Source organism: Bufo bufo, chromosome 3 (assembly GCF_905171765.1).
Source record: "Bufo bufo chromosome 3, aBufBuf1.1, whole genome shotgun sequence".
NCBI lineage: Eukaryota > Metazoa > Chordata > Amphibia > Anura > Bufonidae > Bufo > Bufo bufo.
In genome coordinates, this window is record NC_053391.1 from 469366484 (window position 1) to 469389723 (window position 23240).

At 39.9% G+C, this 23240-nt stretch overlaps 1 protein-coding gene across 1 annotated transcript in view; it reads right to left on the bottom strand.

Annotated features, from left to right (window-relative positions):
• The window catches only part of MYO16 (myosin XVI), a 441642-nt gene that overhangs the window by 296456 nt on the left and 121946 nt on the right, over positions 1 to 23240 (bottom strand). The window contains exons 17-19 of the mRNA XM_040422330.1: positions 20514 to 20631; positions 13951 to 14022; positions 5475 to 5616 (exon numbers count right to left, since the gene is read on the bottom strand). Coding sequence (XP_040278264.1) covers positions 5475 to 5616; positions 13951 to 14022; positions 20514 to 20631 — 332 coding nt within the window. The remainder of the gene's footprint in view (positions 1 to 5474; positions 5617 to 13950; positions 14023 to 20513; positions 20632 to 23240) is intronic.

Sequence of the window (23240 nt, forward strand, 5' to 3'; positions counted from 1 at the left end):
GAAGCACTGGCCACAGACTATTAAGACAAGGTCAAAAAAATTAGATAATTGTCAAAGGAAGCTGGAGCAGCACACCTTTGCAAAGTACAGGAACACAATATCTCTGATTGCTCGGGCACTGGGTGAGTTGGGAATGGCCCCTAATAAGCCTGTGATGACTTTACATTGGCTAGCAAGAAAAGTTTTGGCACACATTGGCCCTTCAAAAAGACAAGGTCAAAAACAAAAAGCAACAGAAGAGGACCAGAGTAGGACAGCAGCAGTGAAGAGTGGAATGCCAGCTTCAGAGGAAGAAGAGGTGATGGGAGAGCCCTGAGCTATGGTGCTCTGGGAAGACCAGGATGCCGTGCGTGCAATCAGTAAGACAATGGGACATGACAGGATGCTTTCATTCCAGTCCACTATCATATACAGTGCTGCCCATAATTATTCATACCCCTGGCAAATTTTGACTTAGTTACTTTTATTCAACCAGCAAGTAATTTTCTGATGGGAAATGACATAGGTGTCTCCCAAAAGATAATAAGACGATGTACAAGAGGCATTATTGTGGGGAAAAAAAACCATTTATCACCTTTATTTACATTTGAGCAAAAAGTGTCCAGTCCATAATTATTCATACCCTTCTCAATAATCAATAGAAAAGCCTTTATTGGCTATTACAGCAATCAAACGCTTCCTATAATTGCAGACCAGCTTTTTGCATGTCTCCACAGGTATTTTGCCCATTCATCTTTAGCAATGAGCTCCAAATCTTTCAGGTTGGAGGGTCTTCTTGCCATCACCCTGATCTTTAGCTCCCTCCACAGATTCTCAACTGGATTCAAGTCTGGACTCTGGCTGGGCCACTCCAAAACGGAATGTTGTTGTCTGCTAAATATTTCTTCACCACTTTTGCTGTGTGTTTTGGGTTATTGTCATGCTGAAATGTCCACTGGTGCCCAAGGCCAAGTTTCTCTGCAGACTGCCTGATGTTGTTGTTGAGAATCCTCATGTATTGCTCTTTTTTCATGGTGCCGTTTACTGTGATTAGGTTCCCTGGTCCATTAGCTGAAAAACACTCCCAAAGCATTAGGTTCCCACCACCATGTTTGACAGTGGGAATGGTGTTCTTTGGGTTGAAGGCTTCTCCTTTTTTACGCCAAATGAAGGAAACATCATTGTGACCAAACAATTCAATTTTTGTTTCATCTGACCATAACACAGAAGACCAGAAGTCTTCTTCTTTGTCCAGATGACCTTTTGCAAAGGCCAAGCGAGCTTTTGCGTGCCTTATCTGGAGAAGTGGAGTCCTCCTTGGTCTGTATCCGTGGAAACCCGGCAGTGTGCAGTGTCCGTTGGATTGTTTGGCTTGAGACATTGCCACCAGCAGAGCCCAGATTCACCAAGATGGCCTTGGTGGTGATCCTTGGATTATTTTTCACCTCTCTAACTATCCTCCTGGCCAGCACAGGTGTCACTTTTGACTTACAACCACGTCCTCTGAGATTTTCCACAGTGCGGAACATCTTGTATTTTTTAATAATACTTTGCACTGTAGCCACTGGAACTTGAAAACATTTAGAAATGGCCTTGTAGCCCTTTCCTGACTTGTGAGCAGGCACAATGCGCAGCCACAGGTCCTCACTGAGCTCCTTTGTCTTAGCCATGACTGTCCACAAACCCATTGCAGAGAGCTGCTGTTTTTCACCTGTTGAGATGATTAAAACAGCTGTTCCCAATAAATCAGGGTAATTAGGATGCTTTAGAACAGCTTGGATTTGGAATGGTATAGAACTTATGATTTTCCCACAGACTGTGACAGTTTGTGAAGGGTATGAATAATTTTGGACTGGACACTTTTTGCTCAAATGTAAATAAAAGCTGAGAAATGTTTTCCCCCCCCCCCCACACAATAATGCCTCTTGTACATCCTCTTATTATCTTTTGGGAGACACCTATGTCGTTTCCCGTCAAAAAATTACTTGCTGGTTGAATAAAAGTAACTTTAAGTTAAAATTTGCCAGGGGTATGAATAATTATTGGCAGCACTGTATAATTCAGAGGCTCAGATTATGGCTAGAAACACATAAGTTTATCTAAAATTCCAATAATTCTGTATATCTGGTGTTATTGTCTGGGATATGTGAGTTATACACAAAGCAATGGAGAGTTATTAAGATAAATGCACCAGAATTCTGCCTTATTTTGAGCCAAACATGCTTGCACCTCATTTATTATGTATTTCATTCAACAAGGGAAACAAACATTGGCACAAAGTCAGCCAACTAATATGTTGTTTAAAGTTATATAAAAGTATCTAAAGATGCACCACATAGATCATTCAGTCTGAGTAAATGTGATAAATCTTATGACTGGCTACGTTACAATTATTAACTACTGGACAAGTTTCGTCAATTGCCTCAATGTGTTTCTGATACTGTATATAACAAGATACCTAATAGTGATGAATAATTTATCATAAGATTTATTTTATATCAATTAAAGGTGTTATTCCATTGTGTGCTATTATACAATAAATATGGCTGCAGTATAATCCTGGGAAATGCAGGTACTTGATGGTCTCATGTCATGAGCCGATACCCACCCACAATAATTGAAATCACCAGAGTTGCAGATGGGGTGAGTAAAATGAGATAAAAGAGTTAAAATGATGTTGGAGAGCAGCATTTCTTGTATTGATATAGTTGAAATAATGCTGTGCACCCTGTGCAATACTTCAGTTTATTGTTATATTTTTTGTGGTTTCTCTCTTTGACATATGCAGTGCCCCAGTGGGCCACTGCAAAGAGTTAATTAATGCTAAAACTATAAATAAAATGTTGAGTCAAATGTTGCAATTAGTTGTTAAATCACTTATTTCTCCATGCACTTTGTATGCCTAGTGGTATATGGGCAGTATCTGGTTAACTAACTGGCAGACCTGGTTAGGTTACCATGGTAATGTTCTTGTTTTGCCCCCTGGTTAGTTATTTGGAGAGTCTTAGCTGAGCAGAGCTATCGATAAGACCTACATGTGCAAGATTTTGCAAACTAGGCCAGAGTGCAGATATCCTTTATCTCTGGGGCTACAGCTGTCAGAGAAGGTACTTTATTATCAGAGTACCCCTGATGGAAAGACACCAGGCATATTAGAAGGTCCAGAACCAATAAGGCTGTGCAAAATAACATCAGTAAGATATGGCTCATTTGAGGAAAAAGACTTTAACACTGTGGAAAGGGTTAATTGCCTGCGCATGCACCATACTTTGAGATGGACTGGCCATTTGGATATAAATTCTGCCCCTTCAGCTTAGAAACTGCAGAATTCATAAGTACAGAATAGCATGTCTGTGGTTATCTTGGAAAGTTGCAAACTATTTAGAGTGAGACTCAGGAACTACAACTAGCATCATAGCTGCTGACTATACACCATTGGGGAGAAGTAAGCTCAGTGAGATATCTCAGGACTGTGTCAATTGCTGCTGTTTGTACTGAAACATAACCTACTCAGTAAAGAGAATTTTTATTTATTCTAATTAAATGGGCCTGGTTATTGCCTCCATCATTCGCCAGGCACTCCCTTGCATTCTGCCAACCGTTCACCATCAAGTGTAACCCAACTGCTACCAAGCAGTAGCCCCAGAAAGTCAGGAAGTGCCATGAGGGGAGAAAAGGGTGCACTCTCCATTCGGTGTGCATGGCCTAGGGAGCACCAGAGAGACAATTGCCACCATGAATTGTGAGTACTACCATAGTCATAGCCACTACCACTCCTCCCATCATCTGTGTCTCCTCTGCAGGCCACTGAACATATATAGTAGCTATTGTGTATCTTGTCCAGTTTTTGACTCTTCTAAATATTGTCTTTAAATATGCTTTTGAACCTTTTTTGTATATTATCAAAATTTTATAGAAACAATTGCTAAAAAATAAAAATAAATGAAAGATAAATATTTTTGGAAATACATAATGCATATAAGTGGCAAATTGGGCTGTGTGCAAATGTTTGGGGAGTTTTATGATAAAATGTATTATAATAAATTTGAGTACATATATACGGTATATTATTGGAGATTTGATAAGAAGAATAGAGCACCAATGACTTGCTGTAATGACAGTAAGAATATAAATCAGCTTGCCAGCCTGCAGAGGATTCCCTCATGACTGGTAACGCTTGAGCTCAGTGTGTTTATCCTAACTATGTTCCTTGCTACAGGGTTCATTTGGGGATATTACAAATGTTTATGTAGGTAATGTGTAGCTGATGCATAGGGTGTAAAGGAACACCATCAAAGCTGTTTTGCACCATGAAAATTCCCAATGTCCAAATCAGGATTTTGTCATCAAATCTCCCAATGCATGTTCTTCTAGCATCAAGAGAAGAAAAATACCTTTATTTTCCTTCACAGTCAGTTAATGTTCAAAGCAATCAATCAGATATTTCTCTCTGCTTGGGCACACAAAAACAGAGCAGCAGATTTATTAAGAATGATGTATCACTGTGTGCTACACCACATTGAAAAAGCAGCCTAGCAAGGCTTCAGGTTCTAGAAAACCAGTGAAAAAAATGTTCATTAACCACACCCCTTTTATTTATTTTATTGATACAAATAAAAACGGTAACAGGTTTGTGATATTGTGAGAGTTTCTTTAGAAAGGTGTAAAGAAAAATATAGGTTAAGTGCAAATGGTCACATGATGCAAGGGGATCGGGTCTCCGCTACGGAAAGTGATTGGCTGCAGCAACTGGATGTCTACAGCGAGGGAGCCTTAGGCTAGGTCTACACGATGACATTTGTTGCCCGACATTTTGTCGCACCAATGTCGCGTGACAATTTTTATAATGGTAGTCTATGGTGTCGCACTGCGACATGCAACATGCTGCGACTGCGACACGACAGTCACAAAAAAACCATTCAAGATGGATTTTTCTGCGACTGTCGTGTCGCAGAATGTCGCATGTCGTAGTGCGACACCATAGACTACCATTATAAAAATTGTCGTGCGACATTAATGTAGCGCGACACATGTCGCAGTGTAGTTGTGCCCTATGTGTCGTGCTACTTATTGTTGTCGTGTAGACCTAGCCTTAGCATTGGAGGCCTGCAGGAGAAGGAGCAGGGAGCCAGTGCCAGGAAGCAGGAAAGTAATCTTCCCCTTACAGTTGCGGCTGTGTGTGTGTGTGTGCGTGTGTGTGACACAACCTCTTTAATGAACTGGAGAAATACAAATGGCTCCAAATATGTACATAACCATTAATGCTTAGCTGCAATTGGTTGCTATGGGTATGAAACAAGCTTCATATAAGGCCGGATGGACATTACAAAATGTGATTGCATCTGGTAGTCCTTTCAGCTAGCTTCATTTGTCAAACAATACAATAGGAAGTAAAACAAATGAGGAAAGGACATAGTCTATAAATAATAGTTTTAAATTGGATCCACCATTATGAAATTACAAATGTCATATTTTGCTCCATTCTGAGGTCTTACCTGTATTGTTCGCTTTGATTTTGGAGGTAGAAATTGGCATTGTTTACTAAATAACTAAACAGACGGCAATACAGCGATTTTGCAAGTAGATCCCGGTAGAATTCTGCTGTCCCCATAGAATGTCTGCGAGTTATCATATCTCCTGAATATCAGAGAAAAAAATATTTAATTTGTTGTTTTTACATATATATTTTTTGTATACAAGGGTATAATTATGTATTCTTATTTCATATTTCATATTTATCATATTTGTCAAACTTTCTGAAGTAATTACAAAGATTATTTTGACATGAATTTAGAATTAAAGCATAAATAATACACCAATAATGAACAGCAATTTTGACTACTCAACTGCTAGGTAGGGGCTGGAGGGAGCAGTATAAACATACCTTTTGCTGCATTTCTTTAAGAGTTTAGGCCAGATTCTGCTCCTTAAAGAAGTTGTCTCACTTCAGCAAATGGCATTTTTTCAGTTGCATTATACGGCTACTATGGCCACCACTGTAATTCAGCAGTGGCAGTTGTGCTTGCACACTATAGGAAAAAGCGACAGCCTCTCAGGTGATCGGGACCGTGAGAGAACAGGAGATTACAGCGCTGCATACCTACCTGTATTACATCCTATTATGTCTCCACTGATTGAGAAATTATTTTTCCTTACCTTCTCTATTTCAACCAGACCACCTTGACAACTTCTTTCAGCCACATCTTGTTTGTAGAGTTTGTGACACAGATATCTTAGGTTCCTCACTTTTCCATCATCTTCCCCCTCCTCATGCCCTAACATTGTTATCCTGCTGCTACCCCCAATACTATGTCCACTGTGCTCCCTAATGCCAACAAACACTATACTGTAAAAGTAATAGTGCCATACAGCTTCCTAGCCGTCTTACATTTAGACCATTTTCTAAGCCTAAAACAGGCTTAGAAAATGATGAATGAGATGGGCCTTCTGGTCCGTCCTCTTCCCCACCCATGCCACTGCCACTTTTTTAGACCTGGCGTGAGTGGGGAAATTTGTGGGTATATTTCATCTATTTCATTTAATGTTTGTGTGTGTCATTAAAAGATATAGACAGTATCCCCCATAACAGTGAGATCTACAGTACCATGCCCCCTTAACAGTAACTTCCACAGCCCCCACCCCTTAACACTACCCACCCACACAGTGCCCCACCTCCTTAAAATAGGACTTCCACACCAGCCCACCCCCTTATCTTTGACCTTAACAGCAGCCCCCCCCTATTAACAGTGAGTACCACAGCACCCCACCCCCTTGACAGTGACCTCCACAGGAGCCTACCCCCTTAACAGTGACCTCTACAGCAACCCACCCCTTAACACTGACCATAGGTTACAGTCCCCTTAACTGTGGGCTCCACAATTCCCTGCGCCCTTAACAGAGACCTCCACAGTGCCTGCCCCTTTAACAGTGACTGCCACAGTACCCCGCTCCCTTAACAGTAACCTCCACTGTACCCCACTCCCTTAACAGTGAAAAGTACCCCGCTGCCTTAACAGTGACCTCCACAGCATCTGCCCCTTTAATAGTGGCCTCCACAGTCCCCTGCCCCCTTAACAGTAACCTCTACAGTGCCAGCCCCCCAAAGACAGAAACGTCATATATCGAAATCATATTAACTCACACAAAGGCTGTCTTATACTAAGAATGTACTTTGTCTCCTATAGCAACCAATCAGAGCTCATATTAATGACCTGTAGCAAAATAGAAGCTGAGCTGTGATTGGTTTCTATATGCTACATGATGATTATCCAGGCTAACTGCCACAACAGCCAACAGACAAGGGCTCCTGTAGTTTGGCGGTTAGGTTACTAAGCAGATTTTTTGGCAAATAATTAGAAAGCGTGGGGTGAAAATTTCCACTCAAAACATAGTCTATGGGGGCGGAGCTTGGCAGCAGAGCGAGTAACACATGCCGCTGTGAGCTCTGCTCTGGGTCCTGTGAAAACGAGTTTCTACTGAGCATTTACAAGCCCGAAAATGGGCAAGACATTGAGAGACAGGTCTAAAGACACTCTGGGACCGAACAAACCGGGTGCCGGCCACGGGGAAATGGACAAATTTGTCCGCAAACAAAGCGCAGCGGGAGGCAAGCAGGTTTCCAAGATGGCGCCGAGAGCGGAAACAGCAGCGTCGGAGGTTTCAGCAGACTCTGAAATAGAAAGCGATTATGAGCTGGAGATAGAAGGAGATAACCTGCCTATATCAAGGAGGTTTATGAAGGAACTTTTGGCAGACAGGATCTCCCCCCTCCGTAAAGACCTGTAGGATTTCAAACGTGATCTCAGGCAAGTGAAAGAGAAAGTGGAAGGGGTGGAAAGTCAGCAAGAAGCTATTATATTGCACAGTGCGGCAATTGCTGGCAGCCTAGATAGAACAAAGGCACACATTAACCACCTGTATGAAATGGTGGAGGACCAGGACAATCATGGTCGCCGCAATAACTTAAGGCTGAAGGGCTTGCCGGAAGAAATAGGGCCTGAGGCCTTGCGGGGTCCGGTGACTGAAATGTTCACATCGCTGGTATGCCCCTAATCTGTGGGAGATCTTACCATGGACAGAATTCATAGGGCTTTGCGCCCCCCCTCCGAAACATGGAGAACCTCCAAGGGATGTGATATGCCGGTTATCCAGCTTCTTAGCTAAAGACCAGATAATGAGGGCGGCCAGATCCAAGAAATCTATCCCTTTTGGAGATGCAGAGGTGTTGATCTTTCAAGATTTATCCCCGATTACCCTTCAAAAAAGAAGGTTGTTGAAACCGCTCCTAGATGTCTTAAGGAGCAAGAGCATTACTTACCGCTGGCTTCATTCCTTCGGATTATTGATAAATGCACCAGGCCGAAAGTTAAAGGTGCGTTCCCCAGCCGACATTCCATTGGTATGCGATGTTTTGGAAGTGACCTCTCTGGACATTCCTATTTGGCATTCAGTGAAAGACCTGACAGATTTACCGGACTTACCAGGAGTGTAACCGTGGAATCCGGTGAGCCATCTGAAAAATCGCCACAGGGGAAGGAGATCGGGCGACCCCACGGTAGCTACGCCAGGAATGGATATAGAGTGACAAGACTCGCTGCATGCTTCACCAAAGTGGGACTTTCTTAAGGGCTTGACAGGGCCTTTACCAGTATCTGAGAATCCGTCAGTTGGCCGTCTTTAGGTCAGTTGGGTGTTAAGCTTTTCATGCTCATTCCCTTTTGGTTGGTTATATACCTGTTCCCTGCACCATGATGGTAACAGCACTGCCCCTTTGGGGTTTCTTTCAGCTTGCTGCAGGATTATTTCACCAATGATTCCATTGACATGTTAATGTATAGCTTTGTCTTTCCGTTTAACACTTACATACTCGTTCTTCACATTTAGGACCCGTTCTTTGGTCCTCTCTACCCCCTCTTGATGATCACAGTAGCATTTCAGGTTTTCAAATGCGCTGTTATAATCAGGCTGCGGGTCATTGAAGCTCTATCTTTGATAATCTCAATGAGGTTTAAATGTTTTGTATTATTTCCCCCCTTCTTTTTTCCCTTTTTCCCCTCCTTCCTACTTCTGATGCAATACCCGGAGGATATATTGGTAGAATGTATGATGGGCATGTAAAGATCACTGTATCTTCAGAATGGCTGAGTTAAAACTGTGTACTTATAATGTGAGAGGATTGAATGCACCACCCAAACGCACTCAAATTTGCCAGCTTCTTAATAGACAAAAAGTGAGTATCTCTCTCTTACAGGAGACTCATTTCAAGAGAGAACATGTTCCACGTCTATCACACATGGTATATAACCAGTGGTTCCATAGTACCTCTTCTTCTGGGGCTTCGAAAGGGGTTGGTATAGCGATTCATAAAAATGTTCCGTTGGTGGTGCATTCAACCCTCTAGGATGAAGAAGGCCGTTATCTGTTTTTGAAGGGGAAAATCACAATAGGCAATCTGTATACTCCTAATGTAGCCCAGGCAGTGTGGATGGAAAGCACTTTAGCAAAGCTGCAGGATTTTGCTGAGGGTACCGTAGTGGTAGGGGGTGATATTAATGCAGCCTTGAACCCATATCTGGATACATCTACGGGCTCCTCGTCACTATCCCAAGTCACTATTAGGCGGATTAAGAAAAAACTAGCGGATTTAGGACTAGTGGATGTCTGGAGGGCTATGAACCCAACCTCGAAAGACTACACATATTTTTCAGTAGCACATGTTTCCTATCAGAGACTAGATTACCTGTTTGTCCCCCCAAGGTCTCTGAGCAACTGCTCCCAAGCGTCAATAGGCAGTATTTTATTGTCAGATCATGCCCCTGTACACTTGACTATTAGGGTTAAATCTATCCCTAGAACACAGTTTACTTGGAGATTAGATGAGACTTTGCTGAGCAAACATGAACATGTTCTAGATATACGTAAGCATATTGAAGAATATTTCAGTCTCAACGAGACGGAGGATATGTCGCCGGGTCTGGTTTGGGAAGCTCACAAGGCGGTTGTGAGAGGGCATTTTATTGCGCTTAATTCACATATCAAAAAGAAAAGGGAAGTCTCTATTGTGCCATTGCAGGATCAGATTCAAAAACTGGAATTATTACACAAAAAACAAATTTCACCAGAAATGCTGGACAGATTAAATAGATTAAGGGCGGAGCTTAAAAATATACTGAATAACCGGGTGGCCAAACTTTATCTGTCAGCGCAATTTAAATACTACGCACATGGGGATAAGGCATCGAAGTTCATGATGTCCAGTCTAAAAAAACGTAGACTCAAATCTTATATACATTCTATTCAGGATGCATCTGCTACATCACTTATGTCCACTGACCTTATTGCAAAGCAATTTTGTACCTATTATAGCTCGCTTTTTAATCTTAGGGAGAGAGGTAGTACGGCAGAAAATGAAATAAGGTCAGAGGACATTAAAAAGTGGCTTTCAGGTTTGCGCCTCCCGGTTATTTCCCAGGATCAAGCTCAATCTCTTGCTAAACCTTTTTTGTTGCAAGAATTGAACAAGGCGTTAAGCACAGTCCCTAAGCACAAGTGCCCTGGGCCTGATGGACTAACCGCAGGATATTATACCACCTTTTCCTCATTACTGTTACCCAGAGTGCTTAAAGTATATAATGAAGTATATAAGGGTAATCCGCTCCCGACACAAATGTTGTCTGCCCTAATTACTATCCTGCCGAAAGAAGGAAAGGATCCTTCATCCTGTGCCAGCTACAGACCCATTTCGCTTTTAAATGCGGACCTGAAATTGTACGCGAAAATGCTTGCGCTTAGGTTACAACCCTTTTTACCCAAGCTGATCAATGCGGAACAGGTGGGATTTGTGGCTGGCAGGGAAGGAAGAATGAATACCACTAGGATAGTCAATATTATACATCATGCCAGGGAGAAAGCCATTCCTCTGGTCCTCCTAGGGACAGACGCAGAGAAAGCGTTTGATCGCATAGATTGGCTTTTTATGCGTCTGGCCTTGGCTACCCCCACGGCCAGAGTAATGGTAAATGGCACTCTATCTCCCAGCTTTATTATTGGTAATGGTACAAGACAGGGTTGCCCCTGTCCCCCCTGCTCTTTATCCTTGTGGTAGAGTGCTTGTTTCAAGCGATAAGACAGGAGGATAAAGTCCAGGGAATGAGGGTGGGAAACACCTATCACCAATTAGCGGCTTTCGCCGACGATCTTTTGGTTATCATAACCAATCCAGTTGAGATGTTACCTGCTATACAAGACCTGTTCCAGAAGTTTGGAGCCATGTCCAACTTCCTTATTAACCCCACGAAATCCCAAGCTTTAAACGTCACAGCTGGTAGGGACTTGCAGTCGTCCTTAGAGACGCAATATAAATATGCCTGGACAACGCGTTCAATTAAGTTTTTAGGGGTAAACATAACCTCAGTTCCAAGTGATTTATTTGAGGAAAATTTCCGTAACTTACCTAAGTCTGTATCAGCCACTATTGACTCATCAATAGCATGATGAGAATCCCCTTCACTTCGTGGTTTGGAAGACGTACACTGATTAAGTCAGTTTTAGTCCCTAAAATACTGTACCACATGTCGGTATTGCCTGTACACCTGCCAAAATCCTTTTTTGCCCAACTGAGACAATGTTTTTCTAGGTTTCTTTGGAAAAAATCTAGACCCCGTATCCAACACTCAATAATGATACAGCCAAACAGGCTAGGGGGAATGGGTCTTCCTGATATGGTGGAGTATTACAGGGCTATTCCGGGAACGAGATGTATGGAGTGGATTAGAAGCTCAGAGAACAGACTTGATATTCTGGCAGAAGCAGGTGATTCTAGGCTCCCTTTGAGATCTTTCCTTCTTTCGCCCCCTAAAGATATGCCTCAGCAGATCAGGTCACTTAGTAACATGACGAAAAATACATTGAAAATATGGCATTCTGAGCTTTCTAAGGTGCTGCTTTCAAGCCACGAGGTGTCGCCTGTGCTTCAGGTGAGAGATGTGCTGTGGAGTTCTGGGGGAATATTTGGCTCTACTTTGCCAGGAGGTACTAAAGAAATGTCCCTTCAGTTAGTGGACTTAATAGACCCTTCGGGATTCTTAGTAGACGGATGGGATACTCACCCTAAATTGCAAACGTTATCCTTTATCCACAAGCTGTACATTAAGCAATACTTGGGGAAAAAGAAAATCTCTCCGTCAGCCTCTATGACACAGTTAGAAAAAATGACACTTTCCAAAGTGCCCCCTATGAAAAAAGTGGCACAGCTATACTCTGTGCTTGTTTCCCAGACCAGACCCAACTCATATAGCTTCATCCGTAGGTGGGAAAAGGACTTAGATGTTCAATTCTCAAACAGGGAGGTCGCGCAAATCTGCTCCAACGCTCCCAAGGTATCCAGATGTGTTTGTTTCATTTCAAATTAATTGTGGTGGTGTATAGAGCCCAAAAATTTAGAATTGTGTAGATGTCCCAATATTTATGGATCTGACTGTACATACGTACACTCAGCCTATATACAGTCAGGTCCATAAATATTGGGACATTGACACAATTCTAACATTTTTGGCTCTATACTCCACTACAATGGATTTGAAATGAAACAAACAAGATATGCTTTAACTGCAGACTGTCAGCTTTAATTTGAGGGTATTTGCATCCAAATCAGGTGAACGGTGTAGGAATTACAACAGTTTGCATATGTGACTACCACTTGTGTATAGAGCCAAAAATGTTAGAATTGTGTTGATGTCCCAATATTTATGGACCTGACTGTGTGTATATATATATATATATATATATACCATATTTAAAAATAAAAAAAACTCACCCAACTGCTGTTCCCCGCAGGTGTCTGTGATGCAGAACACATACCATTTTAACCATTTCAGCCTATGGCCCTAGTTGCCACGTCCCGACACAGGCAGTAATTCAGTACGACTTCCTCTGCTGGGTCTCAGGTATGTGCTATGACCTCCTGTGCTGTGCTCACTACAGTGGGGCAGTTTACCACCAAAATGAACGCGGGGTCTACCAGACGTGTCTAAAACAACAGTTCAGCAAACCCTACTGCTTATGGGGCTCCGAAGCAGATGGATGCTCATGGCACCTCTGCCAAAGAAATTGCATTAGCAGAAATGGGTTAAATTTTTGTGATTTTATCGGAATTGGCAAAAAGGTTGCCTTATCTGCTAAGTCACGTTTTCTGCTTCATCAAACAGATGAACGTTGACCTATCAGGCGAGAAACATCCGAGAACAAAGACCCTGCAACCATTGCTGGAAAAACACAAGCTGTTGGTTATAGCATTATGGTCTGGGGAATGTCCTTGTGGCATTGTCTGGTCCAGCTAATCTGTCTGGAAGGTACTCAGTCGATTATGCAGATATTCTTGCAGATCATGTACACACATACATGTCACATGGTTAGAAATGTCCAAATTTGGGAGGAAGAGCTTGACCAGGACTTCAAAGTAATATCCTGTCCCTTTAATTCCCCAGACTTGAAACCAAATGAGCATCTGTCGGACATCCTTGATCATTGTGTTCACTTAATGGATCCTCCCACACATCCTCTAGCAGCTATGGGATACACTGCAGTCAGCATGGCTTCAGATACTTGTGACAACGTATCAAGGCATTAGTGATTCACTTCCAGCCTGTGTAGCTGCTCTCCGTACTGCACACGGCGGTTATGCAGTACCTCAGACCTGGGGGTATCTACAATTGCTGTAATATTATTATATGTTTCTGCCATTCATTTCATCAGCATGAGAGGTATGATTGGCAAGAACAGAGCTAAGCCAGAAGGGGGAGTTACAGTGAGACAGCAGAGAGAGAGAGGAAGCACATGACATCTCATCAGGGTCAATTCCACTCCCATCCTCCTCAGGGGCTAGCTGCAGTTACTCTAGCTGTTGGTCATAATAATGTGACTCGATAGTGTAAAACACAGATTTTAATCTTATATCTAGTCATGACGTCTTACCCTTAAAATATTGAACATCTGTTGTTAAGGCAGTAGACAGCTCATCTGGTAATATCTGCAGCATTCCAGCCACTAGAAGGAAATTACAGTCGTTCATACTTTGAATACATCAAAACAGAACAATTCAAATCTTAAATGCACTTCTGAGCTTTAGCAAGCAAGTCAGATTCCATTTTTTTAAGGAGAAGTTCCTGATCATTTCCAATGTTATTTGATTGAAGCTCAAATGGTGAACTTAAAAATGTGGTGTCTTTTATATTTTTAGGGTTCTGTCCAACACAGTTTTGTGTTTGTAAGTTTTTGAGGTGTTTTGAACATACAGTGTGTATTGGCACCTAGTAATTTTTGTATGCCTTGTTATAAATTTTTTATAGGAAAGTATGTACCCCCCTGTAATGCTACTTCCTCTGTAGAGCTGTTGGAGTAAAATACATAGGTAGAAAAAACATCACGCAAAAACACAACACACACTGGCACTTGTATTTATTTTTTAAAAGTAATATGTCACCAAAAATGTTTTCTGCCAGTTAAAACCAGAGAGTAACACATATCCTTTTTCCTAATCTGTTTTTATTTTCTGATTCCAGATTAATTTATTATGTTTCCTGAATATGATAATGGGGGTGCACATCTTGCCTGAGCTGTTCTTAACAGCATTTACACAGCATTAAAAAAAATTGCTTTATGGCAGCCCCATGGTCCATAGACACAATAGTCAGGAGGGAACCTTATTGATTTCTATGGGATAGCTTTCTAGGCATGTTCTGTGACCTGTGCAGAGGTCATTGTACAGGGGAAGAATAGATATGTTTTGACGGCCACCATATTGTGAATGGTGGATCCTGTGTTATCTGTCATTCTAATTATGCCTGTAATGATATCACCTATGTGTATAGATAAGCAGGTAGCTGCAGTAACGTGATCTGTACAGACCAAGAAGTGGCTCCTATTATCTGGCTTAGTGGCCAGTGTAAAAACTGGTCATTTTCTGATGACAGATTTCCTTTAACCACTTCCAGACCGGGCAATTTATTATTTCAATTAAATATCAATTTAAATTTGAATCTCTCTGCTTTTAAAACAGAAGGTGATACCTCATAAAATATTTATTACTTAACATTCCCCATATGTTCACTTTATGTTGGCATCATTTTGAAAATGTCATTTTATTTTTTTAAGACTTTAGAAGGCTTCGAATTTTAGAAGCAATTCTTAAAATGTTTACAAAAATACCCAAAACCCACTTTTTAAGGACCAGTTCAGGTCTGAAGTCACTTTGTGGGGCTTACAATAATGGAAACCCCCCATAAATGACCCCATTGTAGAAACTACACCCCGCAACCTGTAGGTGTTTCAAAAGAATTTAAGGAAAATGGAGATTACATTTCTAAATTTCACTTTTTTGGCAGATTTAATCAATTTTTTTCTTAAACACATTGAGGGTTAACAGCCAAACAAAACTTAATATTTATTATCCTGATTCTGCGGTTTACATAAACACCCCACATGTGGTCATAAACTGATGTAAGAGCACACGGCAGGGCGCAGAAGAAAAAGAACGCCATATGGTTTTTGGAAGGCAGATTTTGCTGAACTGGTTTTTAGATGCCATGTCCCATTTGAAGCCCCCCTGATGCACCATTACAGTAGAAACTCCCAAAATTGAACCCCATTTTGTAAAATAGGGGATAAGGTGCCAGTTTTATTGATACTATTTGGAGTACATATGATTTTTAATTGCTCTATATTATGCTTTTCGTGAGGCAAGGTAACCAAAAAATTGCTGTTTTATCACAGTTTTTATTTAAAAATTTTTACAACATTCATCTGACAGGGTAGATCATGTGCTATTTTTAAAGACCAAGTAGTTATGGATGCAATGATATCAAATATGTCTACTTACTTTGTTTGTTTGTTTGTTTGTTTGAGTTTTACATAATAAAGCATTTTTGAAAAATAATTATGTTTTTGTGTCTCCATTTTCTGAATGCCATATATTTTATTTTTTTTGCCAATCGTCTTGTGCAGGGGCTCATTTTTTGCAGGAAGAGTTGAGGATTTTATTGGTACCATATTTGGGTACATATGATTTTTTGATCATTCATTATTACACTTTATGGAGCAAGGTGACCAAAAAATTGGTTGTTTTATCAGTTTTTATTTATTTATTTTTACAGCGTTCACCTGAGGGGTTAAGTCATGTGACATTTTTATATAGCAGATCGTTACAGATGTGGCAATACCTAATATGTATACTTTTTCTTATTTATTTAAGTTTTACACAATAATAGAATTTTTTAAACCAAAAAAATTATGTTTTAGTGTCTCCATAGTCTGAGAGCCATAGCTTTTTTATTTTTTGACCGATTGTCTTAGTTAAGGTCTAATTTTTTGCGGGATGAGATAACGGTTTTATTGGTACTATTTTGGGGGGCACATGCCTTTTTGATCGCTTGGTGTTGCACTTTGTGTGATCTTAGGTGACAAAAAATGGCTTTTTGGCACAGTTTTTATTTAATTTTTATTATGGTGTTCACGTGAGGGGTTAGGTCATATGATATTTTTATAGAGCCGGTTGTTATGGACGATACCTAATATGTATACTTTTTTAATTTATTTTACTTTAACACAATAATAGCATTTTTGAAACAAAAAATTATGTTTTTATGTCTCCATGTTCTGAGAGCTATAGTTTTTATTATCTTTTGAGTGAATTTCTTATATAGGGGCTCATTTATTGTGGGATGAGGTGACGGTTTTATTGGTTCCATTTTGTGGGAAATATGCCTTTTTGATCACTTGGTGTTGAACTTTTTGTGATGTAAGGTGGCAAAAATGGCTTTTTGACAAAGTTTTTATTTTTATTTTTTCATGGTGTTTATCGGACGGGGTGGATCATGTGATATATTTATAGAGCCGGCTTTCATGGACGTGGAAATACTAAATATGTCTATTTTATTAATTTTTTCCTATTTAAATTTTTTATTTTTTATTTCTTAAATGGGGAATTATTATTTTTTAAATGTCAAACCTTTTTTAATTTTTTTTTTATAAAACACTATTTTTTTTATTTTACACTTTGTGTCCCCCCATAAGGTCATACAAGCCCTCTGGGGGACATTTAACTTCCCTTTTTTTTTTCACCATTGATTTTTCCTGTAACTGGGGCTGACATAGTAGCTCTCGGTGAGCTCTGTGTATACAGCGATCTAGAAGGCAGGGACACCTGGGAACTGTCCCTGCCTTCTCTCTGGGTTGCCCCTATGCCCAAGCTGTCACTGACAGCGGGCTGCCCGCTCGGCAGCTGCACGATTAGTGTGCAGCTGCCATCTCTGAATGGACGTCCATTTAGAGATAAACAACCGCCCATAGGATGTTTACATCCTATGGGCGGTCGGGAAGTGGTTAAAGCAGGGCAAAAAAACAATAAATGTCTATAGGACAAAAATGTCAGACGCTAGGATAAGAATGCCAGAGCCAAAGCATGCCGTAATTTAAATGTAAAAAAAAATGTCAGTGGCTTAATAAACAAATCTCAAGGATGAAAAATGCCACTGCAAAAATGCTTGCGTATGCTGTGTTTAACGTCTTAGTGATCGGCCTGCTTTGGGCTTTTTTTTTTCATCATTTCATTCCAACAACAATAACTTTTTTATTTTTCCATCAATGTAGCCATAACAGGGCTTGTTTTTGTCTGAAAAATGTAAATTTTTAGTGGCAATATTTTAGGGTGGTGGAAAAACAGCAATACTGCCATTGATTTATTTTTTTAAGTTTACTACTTTTGTGCAAAAAAAGCCTTTTGGAAAAAAAATGTTTTCCCATCACCACATCCCAATGCTCATAACTCTTTTTTTCTTTCTACTGAGCTGTATGAGGGCTTGATTTTTAAAGAACAATTTTAATTTTTTTTTATTTAGTTTTATTCAGTTTTTGATGGCAAATAAGCAAACAGCAATTATAGCATTGTTTTGGGGTTCTTTTTTCCACGTTTACTGTGCAGAATAAAGTGCATAATTGATAATTGAATAGTCCGGGTTGTTATGAATCTAGCTATATTACATTTGTGGAGGGGATTTTATTTTTGCTATCATATTTTCACAAAAACTTTATTTCACTGTTACTTTCACTATTTATTAGTCCCTGCTATACCTTCTATTATACAGTGTACCACTTATGTAGTGCTATGTATTATGCTGTCAGTAGGATCAGGCTGCACTGATGGCAAAGCCTGCATACACTGAGGACAGGCCTTTGAGCATTCATTAGGCCCACAACTGCCATGTGAAGACATCAGCACCCTGCAATCATTTTTGTGATGGTGCAGATGCCTGACAGAGGGAGCCCCCTCCCTCTGAAACCACTTAAATGCCATGGTTGCTATTGATTGCATTATCTAAGGGGTTAAAAGGCCAGGATCTGTGCTTTTTCAGATCCAGACCATTAGAGCTGAAGCCTGGCTGTCATGTAAGAGCCATGCTCCTATTCCCCATTGCACAGGAGAAGCAAGCAGCGCTTAGATTAGGCCATCGTGAAAAGATGGCGGCCTAGCTTAAGGCACCTAAATGACCACCAAAAAAATTCAATGATATCCAGATCAGGTGACTGTGATAGCCATGGTAAGACCTTCAGCCTGCGACTTTGAGGTAGTCTATTGTGGATTTTGAGGTGTGTTTAGGATCATTATCCATTTATAGAAGCTATCCTATATTTAAACTTCAGCTTTTTTACAGTTGGCATTATGTTTGCTTCCAGAATTAGCTGGAATTTCATTAAATCCATTCTCCCCTCTACTGGTGAAATGTTCCCCGTGCCATTGGCTGCAACACAACCCCAAAGCATGATTGATCTACTCCCATGCTTAATAGTTGGGGAGGTGTTCTTTTCATGAAATTCAGTGCCCCTTTTTCTCCAAACATACCTTTGCTCATTGTGGCAAAAAGGTTCTAATTTAATGTCATAGGTCAACAGCACTTAATTCCAAAATGCATCAGGTTTGTTTAGATGTTCTTTTGCAAACTTCTGATGTTGAATTTTGTGGTGAGGATACTTCTATGGAGGCCGTATGTGTGAAGGTGCTGCTGAACAGTAGAATAATGTATAACAACTCCAGAGCCTGCCAAATCTTCCTAAAGGTCTTTTTCACCAAAGCTCTGGTTCTGATTTGCCTTTCTAGCAATCCTATGAGCAGCTATGAAATTTTTCTTGGTCTTCTAGACCTTCATTGGACCTCCACTGTTGCCCTCAGCTGTTATTTCGATATTTTGAAATGAGGAAATGGCAACCTAACACCACTTTGCTATCTTCCTATAGCTTCTCCTGCTTTGTGGACCACAACAATTTTATTTTAAGAGTGTTAATTTTAACCATAACATGCTATTTAAAGAGTAACTAAACCTTTATATAAACGTGTAATTTGTTGTCCCTAATGCCCTAATAAAACTATCTCTATATACTTTATTAATCAATTTTTTATTTTTGCTACACTTTTCCTTACCTAAAGCGAACCATGCGCTTAAAACTCAGTTCTCCGTACATCGCTGACAGCTCAGGAATAGCTGAGGGGAGCAGGCTCCTTCTTCTGCCTGCTCCACTAAGCTTAGTGCTGACATGAAGTTCTCTTAGCTTAGTGGAGAAAGCAGAAGCAGGAGACCGCTCCGCTTAGCTAATCCTGGTATAGTACATGGCTACAGATTGCACATGTGCTATGCCAACAGTTAGTAATCCTCCAGGGAGCATGAGCAGGAGCAGCAATGTGCACTTCTGCCCGTACTCACAGCGCTGCTTCAGCCCCATTGATCAAATTTACTCCGTACACCGCTAAGCTGTCAGCGGTGTATGGAGAACTGCACTTTAGGCAGGGAAAAGTGTAGTAAAAATTGAAAAGTTTTTTAAGGGCATTAGGCACATCATATTAAAAGTTTATATAAAATTGAGTGACTCTTTAAGATCTGAGACCTCAGTCAAAGTTATCTGAGCACTCAAATCTCCTTGGGTTCCCATACTTTTTCAAAATACCCCTGGCCTTTTCCTTTTTTTTTCACTCTAAAATTGTACAAAACTGAAAAATTACACTGATAGTGCTTCAAATGTTGAATAGTGTTTTTGATCTTTAACTTTATGCCTTTTGGAGATCAGTTCATCTTCAACTTGCTTAACTGTTCACACTAACAGTAATTTTACCAGGGGTGCCCAATTTTTTTTTGCCACTGCACTGGTTTACTAGTTTGCTACACAGCTAGACAATGCTCTTATAATTCCGCAACCATATTTTTAAATGGCATCACAGCAACAAAAAATGTTATAATTAATTTGATGGTTTCTATTAGTTTTAGTTGGCTGGGGGAAATCTAATAATTAGATTGATGTCTACTATGTGCAATATGCAGGGAAAAGATGCCACAAAATTTAATTATTTCAATATCAAAGCTATAAGTTCATATATGCAAAAGTTACTGAGGAATAATTCCAGCGGTTTTAAAGAAATAATAAGTGCTGACCTAAAGTATACATTTGTGTGAAGCTACCACATACTTATGGACAAATCACATAACATTAATCACCTTGTTCCACAAGCTGTAGGTCGGACACAAAAGCTGTTTCAGCATCAGTCAGAGCTGTAAACCGAATATCCCCAATGTGCAGAATGGCTGAGAGGATCATGAAAATATTTTCAACTTCCTAAATGTAATAAATAAAGAGAAATCAAAGGGCAAGCAAATGCATGAGTATGGTTTAGTAGGATATTGGCAACAGGATACAATGCTACAGGCCTATACATTCATCCAAATTCCTCAAAATCAGATTGCTGCCACAAATTATCTTCAGCTGGCTGCTATAGCATCCTGATCCTTCTCAATGTGGACCAAGGATGTTCAAATTAGACAACTATTTAACTAGATTTCCATGTTGATTTTCAGCAAGTGACCAGGTTTCCAATCTCACTTATTTTTATTGCTGCCCCCCAGTTAGTGAGCTCCACTAGAATCTTCTGTGATCCTGTTTCAAAAATAAGCCCCCTTCCCTGCGGCTTTCTTTCCCTTTAAATATTTGACAAAATATTCATTAATTCATTTTACAAATGTGTCTCTCCACTGATGTGTTCCCCAAAGATTCTGCAACTTCAAAGCAAGCCATGCATTTACTCAGGTTAGAAAATAAATAAAACACAACTTCTTATATTTAATATTTAAAGCTGACATTGCCTACGTCAATCTCTTTGTCAAATGAAGTCATGATTATTTAACAACAAATAACATTCCTTTTTATTAAAATTTCTGTACTCATAGGGTATGTGCAAGCAAATTAAACCAGTATGTAGAAAGAGTGAATACTTGCTGGGATATTGCATTGGATACCATTTTTTATTTTTTTTATTTAGCATTCTTATTTAAGAATAAGAGGGTGTTTAGGGAATGTGTATTAATGATATCTCCTTCTACCGAGTGTCTGGGCATGGATGCTTTAACCAGTCTGTGCAAGGTACAGGACACCCATACATTGCTTTAAAAAGGTCATGTCACATACTGTCAAGTATATTCCATGCTGGGACATGTGTATGGATTGAATGCCACTGCAATTCACATTAACTAGGGCTACATGGCGACTTTTGGCAATGCAAAATTATGTTCTCAAATATTACACTGCCTGTCACAGCTAATGATGGTGAATAGAGATGAGTGTATTGAAGCTGACGAAGTGGAATTCGATCCTAAGTTCAGGAAAAATTTGATTTACAACGAATGCGAATTTCCTCACGCTTCGTGGTAACGAATCACAATTTTTCCTAAAATGGCGGCTACATGTGTGAGGACATGGGGCAAGGAACTGTGCGAAGGTGGGATGACTCATAATGCCATGCATGCAGCCAAATCAGCAGCCAGACAGCCCTGTGATGTCAAAGCCCTATAAATACGGTGGCCATCTTGGATTCAGACATTTTCAAGCGTTTGGAGTGCAGAGACAGATGTGAGAAGGCACTAGGGACAGCAATAAAAAAAAACTCATTTTGACAAAAAACTGAAAAAATGATTTATATGTGCAGGGAAAGGCTAGGGAGGAATCAATTCACATCATCTTACTGCAGGGAGAGACGTGAGAAGGTGCTAGGGACAGTGCTAGAAAAGCGATTTACAAGTGCAGGGAAAGATTATTTGGGGATCCATTATACAGCTCTGTAATTCCAGATATTTATTCTTGGGGTGCATGTGCTATGTTGAAAAGCATTTAGTGGTTTTTATCTGTGGAAAAAGAAAAATTATATATGCAGTTCACTTCTGCAGTTATATGTGGTGAAAGCATTTAGTTGCGTATTTCAGTACACAAAGAAAAATAAATAAGCAGTTCACTTCTGCAGCTATGTGTATTGAAAGCATATATTTGTGGTGAAAGCGTTTAGTGGCCCATTTCAGTATAAAAAATATATACGCATTTCACTGTTGCAGTTATTTGTGGTAAAAGTGTTTAGTGGCCTATTTCAGAAGAAAAAGAAAAATATATACGTATTTCACTGTTACAGTATTTTTTTTGGTGAAAGCATTTAGTGACCTATTTCAGTACAAAAAGAAAAATGTATTCTCAGTTCACTAATGCAGTTATATGTGTTGAAAGCATTTAGTGGCCTATTTCAGTACAGAAAGGAAAATATATACGCATTTCACTGTTGTAGTTATTTGTGTTGAAAGCGTTTAGTGGCCTATTTCAGTACAGAAAGAAAAATATATGCGCATTTTTCTGTTGCAGTTTTTTTTTTGTGAAAGCGTTTAGTGGCCTATTTCAGTACAAAAATAAAAATATATTCTCAGTTCACTTCTGCAGTTTTATGTGTTGAAAGCGTCTAGTGGCCTATTTCAGTACAGATAGAAAAATGGATACGCCCTTCACGGTTGCAGTTTTTTGTGGTGAAAGCGTTTAGTGGCCTATTTCAGTACAAAAATTTAAATATATAGGCATTTCACTGTTGCAGTTATTTGTGGTGAAAGCGTTTAGTGGCCTATTTCAGTAGAAAAAGAAAAATATATGTATTTCACTGTTGCAGTTTTTTTTTTTTTAAAGCATTTAGTGGCCTATTTCAGTATAGAAAGAAAAATATATTCTCAGTTCACTACTGCAGTTATATGTGTTTAAAGCATTTAGTGGCCTATTTCAGTACAAAAAGAAAAATATATACGCACTTCACTGTTGCAGTTATTTGTGGTGAAAATGTTTAGTGGCCTATTTCAGTACAAAAAGAAAAATGTTTTCTCGGTTCACTACTGCAGTTATATGTGTTGAAAGCGTTTAGTGGCCTA